Below are 11,442 nucleotides of genomic sequence, written 5' to 3'. Positions count from 1 at the left end.
TTATTTGACAATTTGTTGACTAAAAAGAGAGTTTTCTTGTTTTGAGTTGTTCTCACATGCTCTGCAAGATGGTTGATATTGTTCTTCCTTGTATATATACTATGTTGCCAGTTATTGATATATTGCACAGGTTTTTGACTAGTGAGTATCACATGACTTGAACCTCATCACTCCTTCACCGAGGTTAGTCTTGATACTTACTGGGTACCAACTATGGTGTACTCATACTAGGCTTCTGCACATTCTTTGTGAAAATCCAAGTACTTCTGATCGAGCGGATCGATAGAGAGGCGTGCTTGATCTTATTGGAGTCTTCAAGGTATCCCTGTTGTTCCATTCGCAAGTCTCGGAGTCACCCTCTTTACTTTATTTATGTTGTTTATATATTCCAAAAGGTATTGTACTCTATGAGACTTGATATGTATTCCATGTAGAGCTTACGAATTAGTACTACCGGGTTTGGGGAAGTTGATTATTGTATACATGTTTGGTTGTATTATGGCATTTTGGAGTTTTGTTAAATTTGAAATTGTTATATTTTGATTGATATCGTTATGTGATAGGCTTACCTAGTCTTAGAGACTGGGTGCCATTATGACTGCTTTGCTAAGATTTTGGTCGTGACAATATTATATGTCTACCTTAAGGGAATTCAAAAAATCCAAAAACAAAGTCGGCCATAATCTATGTATTAAACTCACATTGTGTAGAAATTACTTACCTCAAGATGCTAGGTGAAACTCCCTCTCTAAAAAGCTCCAAAATCGGCCAAGCGAAGTGTGGAATGAAGAAAATGGCCTAAGTCCCGTTTTTAAATTAAGTCACTGCCCAGACATCCCTTCTTCACGGTCGTGATAGGGGCCTCGCGATCGCGAAGGGAAAAGTCTACCACGCCCAAAAAATGTTCTTCACGAATGCGACAGGAGTCTCACAATCACAAACGCTAACCTGTCCTACACTTCGCAAATGCGAGCTCCTCTTTGCGAACGTGAAGGCTACCAGCCTGACCCCTCCCTAGTTGGCCTTCCACGATGTAATCGCGATCGCGACCACCGTTCACGAACGCGAAGGCCAGTGGACCCAGAGCATCGTGATCGCGACCTCCATATTGCAAATGCATAGAACAAAATTCCCCTATCTCCTTTATCGCGAATGCGAGACTTTCTCAGCGTTCGTGAAGAAGGAAACCAGCAGCATATTGTTCTACAATTTTGACTCAACCCCGAGTGGTCTGAAACGCACCCGAGCCACCCGGGACCTCGTCTAAATGCACCAACAAGTCCATAAACATGATACGGACATGCTCGAAGCCTCGAAACACATAAAACAACATTGAAACTAAGAATTGTACCCTAAAACCAAATTAATCAACTTATGAACTTCAAACTTCTTCAACTAGCTCCGAATTTGATAAATCTTAGACAACTCGAAACGGCACCAAATTTTGTGCAAAAGTCATAAATCACCATACGAACCTATTCCCAGACTCGGAATCCCATACGGACATCGATAACACCAAAGTATACCTCAAACCAAATTTAAGAGACTCCAAAACCTTTAAGGCGCCAACTTTCCACATTAAGCGCTGAAACGCTCCCGGATCGCCCGAAACACGATCCGAACACACACCCAAGTCCTAAATCACCATATGAACCTATTGGAACCATCAAATTTTGGTTCCGAGGTAGTTTAATCAAAATGTTGAGTCAAGTCAAACTTGGCCATCTTAGGCCTCTATTGAGGAAGTAAGTGTCACGATTTCAACCCGAACCCTTCCTAAATCAAACCAACCATCCCCATAAGTAATAAAACAGTAAAAGCACATATGGGGAGTCTTTAATAGGGGAACGGGGATCTAGAAAGCAAAATGACCGATCGGGTCGTTACATTCTCCATCTCTTAAACAAACATTCGTCCTCGAATGGGTCTAGAATCATACCTAGAACGATGAATAAGTGTGGATATCTCTTCTGCATGTGCTCCTCGATTTCCCAAGTTGCCTCCTTGATTGGATGATCCCTCCACTAGACCTGTACCATAGAAATATTTTTAGACCTCAACTAGCAAACCTTCATGTCAATAATAGCAATTGGCTCCTCCTTATAACTCTCAGCTAGCTGAACTATATTGTCATCTAACACATGTGACCTGTCGGCATGGTACTTTCATTGCATAGACACTTGGAAAACCGGATGAACCTCAAATGGACCGATGTACTTCGGACAAAGCTTACCCTTCTTTCCGAATCGCATGATACCCTTCATCAACTAGATTTTCAAGAGAACCTTCTCACCCACCATAAATGATAAATCTCGTGCTTTTTGATCTGTATAACTCTTCTGTCTAGATTGAGTTGTGCAAAGTCTCTCCAGAATCAACTTTACCTTATCCAAGGCATCCTTTACCAAATCAGTACCATATAACCTGGCCTCGTTCGACTCAAACCAACCGATGGGGGAACGACATCGCCGGTTGACTCAAACCAACCAATGGAGCCATCTCGATGCTTGACTGATAACTGTTGTTAAAAGCAAACTCGGCCAAAGTTAAGAATCGATCCCACCACCCTCCGAGTCAATCACACATGCTCTGAGCATGTCCTACGGAATTTGAATTGTTCGCTCCAACTGCCCATAGGTCTGCGGATGAAAGTCCGTGCTGAGCTCTACTCGGGTACCCAACTCGCTCTATACTACTCTCTAGAAATGTGAAGTGAAATGAGGGCCTCTATCTAAAATGATGGAAATAGCAGCCGGAAAATCTCTTGAATATAAATTTGGGCCAACCTCTCTGAAGAGTATGTAGTCACAACTAGAATAAAGTGTGGCGATTTGGTCAGTCTATCGACAATGGCCCAAACAGCATCAAATTTCCTCAACGTCTGCAGCAACCCAACTACGAAGTCCATAATAATGTGCTCCCACTTCCACTCCGATATAACCATCTGCTGAAGTAAGCCACATGACCCTTAGTGCTCATACTTAACCTGCTAGAAATTTAGACATCGCCACATACTCAATAATGTCCTTCTTCATCCGCCGCCACCAGTAATGCTGCCTCATATCACGATACATCTTCGTAGCACCTGAATGGATAGAATATCGTGAACTGTGTGCCTCATCTAGAATCGTCTCCCTCAGGCCATCAACACTAGGAACACATAGGCAACTTTGGAGTCGCAAACCACCATCATAAACAATAGTAACATCCTTGGCACCACCCCGTAGCACCGTCTCCCTAAGAACCAGCAAGTGCGGATCATCGTACTCACAAGCCATGACCCGCTCAAATAGAGAAGTTTGAGCCACAACACATGCTAGAACTCGACGGGGCTCTGAAATATCCAACCTCATAAGTCTGTTAGCTAAGGACTGAATGTCCAAATCCAATGGTCTCTCCTCTGCAAAAATGATGCGAAACTACCCCATACTCTCGGCCTTTCTCCTCAAGGCATCCGCAACTACATTCGCCATGCCTGGATGATAGAGGATAGTAATATCATAATCCTTCAGTAACTCATTCCACCTTCACTGCCTCAGATTAAAATCCCCCTGCTTAAACAAATTCTGCAAACTACGGTGAGCGGTGTAAACCTCGCACGACATCCTATAAAGATAATGCCTCCAGATCTTTAGGTCATGAACTATCATGGCCAACTCCAAATCATGTATGGGGTAATTCATCTTGTGGCCTTCAGCTGATGTGAAGCATATGCAGTAACTCGCCCATCATGCATCAATACACAACCCAAGCCAACACGTGAAGCATCGCAATACATAGTATGCATCCCTAAACGGGAGGGCAACAATATTCAATGCGGTCGTGAGCTTCTGGAAGCTCGCCTCGCAATCATCTGATCATCTTAACAGAGCATCCTTCTAGGTCAATCAAGTCAAAGGAGCTTCAATAGATGAGAAGCCTTCCACAAAGTAGTGATAATAACCTGCTAACCCTAAGAAACTCCTGATCCCAGTCGTTGTGGTAGTACGATGCCAATTATGAACTCAATCGATCATCTTGTGATCTACCTTAATACCCTCACCTGATACAACATGTCCCAAGAATGCCATAGAATCTAATCAGAACTCGCACTTGGAGATCTTAGCATATAGCTTTTGTTCCTGCAAGGTCTGAAGCACAACTCTCAAATGCTGCTTGAGCTCCTCCACACTACGCGAGTAGATCAATATGTCATCAATGAAGACAATGGCAAATGAGTCAAGATATAGCCTAAACACGCAATTCAACAAATCCATAAATGCAGTCGGGGTGTTGGTTAAGCCGAAGGACATCACTAGAAACTCATAGTGCCCATATCTAATCCAAAAATTCATCTTCGGAATATCCAAAGAACGAATCTTCAACTGATGATACCCATATCTCAAGTCGATTTTAGAGAATACCCTGGCACCCTGTAACTGGTCAAACAAATCATCAATGCTCGGCAACGGGTACTTGTTCTTAGTGGTAACTTTGTTCAACTGGCGGTAATCAATGCACATCCGCATACCCCCATCCTTCTTCTTCACAAATAATACCGGTGCACCCCAAGGCGACATATTCGTCCTGATAAACCCCTTCGCGAGCCACTCCTCAAGCTATTCCTTCAACTACTTTTGAGCCATGCAATATGGTGGAATAGAGATAGGCTAGGTTCCTGGCGCCAAATCAATGCTGAAATCAATATCACAATATGGGGGCATGCCTGGTAGATCATAAGGAAATACATCGGAGAACTCTTGCACCACGAGCAATGAATCAATCATGGGAGGCGCCGCGGCAGTATCCTGACCATAAGCTAGATAGGCCAAACAATCCTTCTCGACCATATGTCCAGCCTTCAAGAGAGAGATAACACGGGTAGATGTATAGATAGATGAACCCCTCCACTCTAATCTCCGCAAATATGGTATCGCTAAAGTAACAGTCTTGGCATGGCAATAAAGAATGGCATGGTACGGAGATAACCCGTTCATGCCCAAGATGACCTCAAAGTCAATCATATCAAGCAACATAAGATCCGCTCTAGTCTCATAATCACAGAAAGTTACTACACAGGACCGATAAACCCGATCCACAATGACAGGACATATAGATAAGGAGGAAATGGAGGAGATACATATGAGTAATTAGAACCTAGATCCAATAGTAATGAAGCATCCATAACGCAGATAGAAACAATACATGTAATCATGGCATTTGAGGCTACTACATCTGGTCTGGCAGGCAAGGAATAAAACCTAGACAGAGCACCATCTGGCTGGCCTCGACATCTAGGGAGACCCCTACCCACCGACCCCCTACCTCAAACCGGCCGGACGGGGAGTGCGGAAGCTGGTGCGATGATCATGGGCTGATGGCCCTATTGTACTGCCTTGCCCCGAAGCCTGGTGCAAAACCTCCTCATATGACCAAGCTCCTCACACTCATAGCAACCTCTTGGTGCGGAAGACGACTGGACATGGGTCTGACCGTGATAACCCAAATACCCACTGGAAGAACCCTAAATGGACGGTGGACGGTAGGAGCTCTCTAGAATGGCACTGAAGTACGGCCGCGCCGGGGCACTCCGAGTAGGCAGCAGTGCTGAATACGTGGGCCTGCTGGACTGAACCCTCATGAACTGACCTCTACCCCAGATGGGGCACCACTGAATCCTCAAGAATGTCGAGGCCTCGTCTCCCCTATCGTGTACAATCGGCCCTGGCTGCGGATACCTTCGATCCTCCGAAATATCTCCACAACCTGCTGGTTTGGAGTCCCCGTCTCAACCTCTCGGTCCATAGTAACTTGGATACCATAATGTAAGCCTGCAATAAAACTTTGCAGTCTCTCTGCATCTGTGGGGAGTATCATATGTGCATGGCGAGTCAAGTAAGAGAATCTCGCATCATAATCGGTCACGGACATCTGACCCTGTTGGAGCCGCTCAAACTGACATCATAACTCTTTCCTTTGAGATGTTGGAATGTACCTCTCCAAAAAGAGGCATGTGAACTGGTCCCAAGTCAAGGGAGGTGAACCTGCTGACCTGCTACAAATATAGGACTGCCACCATCTACTAGCCTTGCCCTCCAACTGGAATGTGGTGAAGTCCAGCCCGTTGGACTCCAATACTCCCATGTTGTGCAGCCTGTCCCTGCAACGATCAATAAAGTCATGTGGGTCCTCTTGTCTCTCACTGCAAAAGACAGGAGGATGTAGCCTGGTCCATCTGTCCATTCACTTCTGCTGCTCAACGGTCACGACTATTCTGGGCGTTGGTATAACCACCGCAACAAGCTGGGCCCCACCCATATGTAGTGCACCTGGGGTCTGATAAACGGCAATAGGGTGCCCTGGAGCCTGAGTTGTAGGGGTCTGTGTTCCCTCTCCCGCCTGAGATGTGGTCGTGTCCGCTGGAAATAAACTAGCTTGGGTCATAGAATCCATGAACCACAGCATACAGCCCATGACCTCCTAAAATCCTGGTGCAGTTATGAAATCCACCAGGGCCGGCTCAGCTGCAGGCACCTCATCCTACTCCTCAATAACAGGATCCTCCATTGGATCCAGTGGTGATACAACTGGAGCAACTCTAGGACGCCCTCGTCCTCTAGTAGGAGTTGCGGCCCTCCCTCAGCCTCTACCGCTGACGGTTGGGGGAGCGGCCCTTCTACCACCGAGTACTATCGTAGCACGCGTTCTCACCATCTATGATAGAATAAGAGAAACATATTTAGCACAACATCAATTTCACGATAGGAGATGAAGAAAGAGAAGTTTCCTAACACCATATAGCCTCTTGAAGATAAGTACAGACGTCTCTGCACCGATCTGCAAGACACTATTAGGCCTGCTCATGATGTGAACCTAGTGCTCTGATACAAAGTTATCATGACCTAATTCCCACTATGGGTCGTGATGTCGCCCAACATCGCCGTTAGGCAAGCCAACAGTGAACTCACATTTAGTTGTTTTTTTATATTTTAATGTCATGAATTTTTATTTAACAAAGAAACCAAGAATAAATGGTCATAGTTATATAAAGCATAAGATAAACATAAGAGTGAAGTAGTGGAATTAATAGGCAAAAATCATAAATATGTACTAGCAATTCCCAAAATTCGGTGTCATAAGTGCACGAGCAATCTAGTTGTCACGCTCCGAAATCAAGGAGCACGACCGACGCTCAACCGAGTGAACCCGGCCGAGCAAGCCTGTTAAATTTCCTTCTACCCAAACTCATCCATGAATAAAGAGGAGAGGCACTCTATTAATCAAACACTGAAAATATTTCATTAACAACTCCCATTTCATTTCCATTAGTAGTTTCATTCATAATTTCCAAATTATTACAAGTTTATAGATATAATGAAAAACATGTTTTCCAAAATACAAACACATCTAGTTTAATTCCCAACATCAAACGCCACCCACAACCTGTCTACGGAGCCTCCAAGTATGACAGAAGAATAGTATGAAAGTTCCGGCAATAAGGCCCAGACTATACCTCAAGACACAAAGTCTAACATCAAGTGACATCGGGCCAGGAATAGAGCAGGGCTCACCAAAACCTGCTGAATAGGGAGTAACTGCTAGCGAGGACCAAAGCTGCCCGCTGCTGAATCACCTACATCCATTGAAGATGCAGTGCCCCCGACAAAAGGCATGTTAGTACATATGGAATAGTCCTAGTATGTAAAGCTAACTGTCTTCCTTCAAAATAGAATGCCAATGTAAGAAAGGGAAAACCATGGAACAACAATCAGCAATAAATGATATCTAAATGTCCAACTTAAAACATAACAATTTCCAAAATACAAAGATAATATTATATATTTTTGGTTGGGAGATCTTTAGTACCGATATACCATTGTTCACAATACCACCGTTCACAATACCAATACCATCGTATTTTTAGCACGGAGTCCGATCACGACCTGGTCGGCTAGGCCATCTCATCCGAGACATCAACCACAATCACAATTTCCAGCACAATCACCACCATGTGTGCGGCATGGTGTCCGATCACAACCCGATCAGTTAGGCCATCTCACCACAATGCCATATGGATGTATAATTTCGGGGTTAGGTTATTTCAACCTACCCTTCCTCGGTGACTATCGATACTCCCAAAAATATTTTTGATTTGCTTTTTGATTTGCTTGCAAAGGAAACAACAATACAAATGCATTTACCTCATAACCTTTCATGCCGTATATAGCCTCATTGATACTTTCAACAACTTTCAACATCATTATTTCATTACCTCTCTTGGCCATACATATGATTCTTCATTCGTGGCACAATGGCTGTATTTCATATTCCACACTTTCATTTCTTCCCTTTCATGCATCATCATCACAAATGTCAACAAATAGAATATTCTGAAAATCACAACTTTAGGTTCATTAGTAATGAAGGATTTAAACAAAATGGATTTCTTTCCAAGAAATAGAGTAAAATGATTAGCAATCGAAGCACAAGTTAAAATCATAAACAAGTAACACATCATTTATTCTTGAAATACTTTTCCCCAAAGAGGGCAAAACACCATTTCAACTCACGAATATGTAAGAACGCAAAACACATCGAAACTACTTACAAAGCAAAGCATTGGTTAAAACAACCACATATAGGCATCACTTGAGTTCATAAGCTTTTAAGCAATTCTATTTTTTTTAAAGTCAATTTCGGAACAGTTGAATCAAAGCTCATTTCATAATCTTTCTCACATCATCTCATTTCATTGATACCATTGGCCACAAGTATAACTTTCACTCTTGGCACGTTGGCCACACTTTATATCCCCAATTCACTTATTTCACTTCCAACCATCTTTATAGATTATCAACAATAAGACATCTCCAATCAAGGCTTTAGGTAAACATATGAGCAATTAAGAGTCCTAAGCATATTGAAATTTTCTCACACAATTTGGCATCATAACCTTCATTTAAAACACGACTCAAAGACATAGCATTGTAATACACATATCATTCTTGAACAAATAATTCTCGACACTTTGCTTATTCGGGACAATCAAATTTATTGGGAACAACTCGGGACATAGAATAAGGAACTTGGGACAACCATACTTGAAACTTACTGGAACATCATGGAATTCAATTCTAAGAGAGTAGTTTAGCCAACATACCTCGCTTTGAGCTTTTCTTAAATTAGTACAACGTCCCAGAAATTCTAGCAATCCCAATCTATTTTGAGACATAATAACATTGAACACAAATTAGGAAGGAATTCATGGTTTCAGCTCATATGAGCATTTTATCAAACACTAGGTGTGCAAATTTGGCTACAAGGTTTTTCTACAAGATTTTCTTCGATCCACAATCCAATCCTTACTTATTTGAGCTCAACAATCTTCCCACAAACCTTATTAGTACAAGCATGTATAAATAATACTATGTTAATTACCCAACATCATCAAGTCAATATTCATTGCATTCCCCAACAAAAATCTATGTTCAAAAACATCCATTTCAAGAAAGTGTTGTATCTTATCCAAATGGTGATTCCCAATTAAATTCGTTCATCAATTAAGTTTTCAAGTCTATTGGAATCATTAGAAACTCAAGACATATGTATTTATATCAATTCATCACTATTCATCTTCTTTTTTACCCAAAAATGGTATTCTCAAGACCCACCCTTAGGGTTCATACAATATCCCATTATAACTTCAAATAAAACTCATAAACATGCTACCCATACTCCAATATGATATTTATATGAAGCTCAAGTGAAGGGATTACCTCTTGGTTGAGATTTGCCCTTATTTCTGAGATTTCCAAGAAATCGAATAAAATGATTGGCTATCGAAGCGGAAGTTAAAATCATAAACAAGTAACACATCATTTATTCATGAAATACTTTTCCCCAAAAAGGGCAATACACCATTTCAAATCACGAATATTTAAGAACGCAAAACACATCGAAACTACTTACAAAGCAAAGCATTGGTTAAAATAACCACATATAGGCATCACTTGAGTTCATAAGCTTTTAAGGAATTCTTTTTTTTTAAAGTCAATTTCGGAACAGTTGAATCAAAGCTCATTTCATAATCTTTCTCACATCATCTCTTTACATTGACACCATTGGCCACAAGTATAACTTTCACTCTTGGTACGTTGGCCACACTTTATATCCCCAATTCACTTATTTCACTTCCAACCATCTTTATAGATTATCAACAATAAGACATCTCCAATCAAGACTTTAGGTACACATATGACCAATTAAGAGTCCTAATCATATTGGAATTTTCTCACACAATTTGACATCATAACCTTCATTCGAAACACGACTCAAAGACATAGCATTATAATACACATATCATTCTTGAACACATTTCCAAAGGATAACATAATGTGAAAGGAACATTTGGCACACATTTTGAATACATAATTCTCGACACTTTGCTTATTCGGGACAATCAAATTTATTGGGAACCACTCGGGACATAGAATAAGGAACTTGAGACAACCATACTTGAAACTTACTGGAACATCATGGAATTCAATTCTAAGAGAGTAGTTTAGACAACATACCTCGCTTTGAGCTTTTCTTAAATTACTACAATGTCCCGAAAATTCTAGCAATCCCAATCTATTTTGAGACATAATAAAATTGAACACAAATTAGGAAGGTATTCATGGTTTCAGCTCATTTGAGCATTTTATCCGACACTAGGTGTGCAAATTTGGCCACAAGATTCTTCTACAAGATTTTCTTCACTCCACAATCCAATCCTTACTTATTTGAGCTCAACAATCTTCCCACAAACCTTATTAGTACAAGCATGTATAAATAATACTATGTTAATTACCCAACATCATCAAGTCAATATTCATTGCCTTCCCCAACAAAAATCTATGTTCAAGAACATCCATTTCAAGAAAGTGCTGTATCTTATCCAAATGGTGATTCCCAATTAAATTCGTTCATCAATTATGTTTTCAAGTCTATTGGAATCATTAGAAACTCAAGACATATGTATTTATATCAATTCATCACTATTCATCTTCTTTTTTACCCAAAAATGATATTCTCAAGACCCACCCTTAGGGTTCATACAATATCCCATTATAACTTCAAATAAAACTAATAAACATGCTACCCATACTCCAATATGACATATATATGAAGCTCAAGTGAAGGGATTACCTCTTGGCTGAGATTTGCCCTTATGGCTGAGATTTCCAAGAAATGGAGTAAAATGATTGGCAATCGAAGGACAAGTTAAAATCATAAACAAGTAGCATATCATTTATTTTGAAATACTTTTCACCAAAAAGGGCAATACACCATTTCAACTCACGAATATATAAGAACGCAAAACACATCGAAACTACTTACAAAGAATAGCATTGGTTAAAACAACTACATATAGGCATCACTTAAGTTCATAAGCTTTTAAGCAATTCTATTTTTTTTAAA

At 41.0% G+C, this 11,442-nt stretch overlaps 1 protein-coding gene across 1 annotated transcript; it reads right to left on the bottom strand.

Moving 5' to 3' along the window:
* Nucleotides 1–2,981: 2,981 nt before the first annotated feature.
* Nucleotides 2,982–4,559, bottom strand: LOC138908482 (uncharacterized). Its single transcript, XM_070199151.1, has 2 exons — nucleotides 4,511–4,559; nucleotides 2,982–3,400 (listed from the first exon to the last, which is right to left on the bottom strand). Exons 1-2 carry the CDS (start codon nucleotides 4,557–4,559, stop codon nucleotides 2,982–2,984), a joined length of 468 nt encoding a protein of 155 aa, XP_070055252.1.
* Between the last annotated feature and the right edge of the window lie 6,883 nt (nucleotides 4,560–11,442).

The sequence above is a fragment of the Nicotiana tomentosiformis genome, chromosome 3, assembly GCF_000390325.3.
Source record: "Nicotiana tomentosiformis chromosome 3, ASM39032v3, whole genome shotgun sequence".
NCBI lineage: Eukaryota > Viridiplantae > Streptophyta > Magnoliopsida > Solanales > Solanaceae > Nicotiana > Nicotiana tomentosiformis.
This window is presented reverse-complemented; position numbering and strand designations above follow the sequence as displayed.

Coding starts and splice junctions, on each gene's coding strand:
- LOC138908482 (XM_070199151.1), bottom strand. CDS start 4,559: ATGTCGCCTTGGGGTGCACCGGTATTATTTGTGAAGAAGAAGGATGGG. Junction 3,401..4,510: donor TGTGAAGAAGAAGGATGGGG/GTATGCGGATGT, acceptor TCATTTTTGCAG/AGGAGAGACCATTGGATTTG.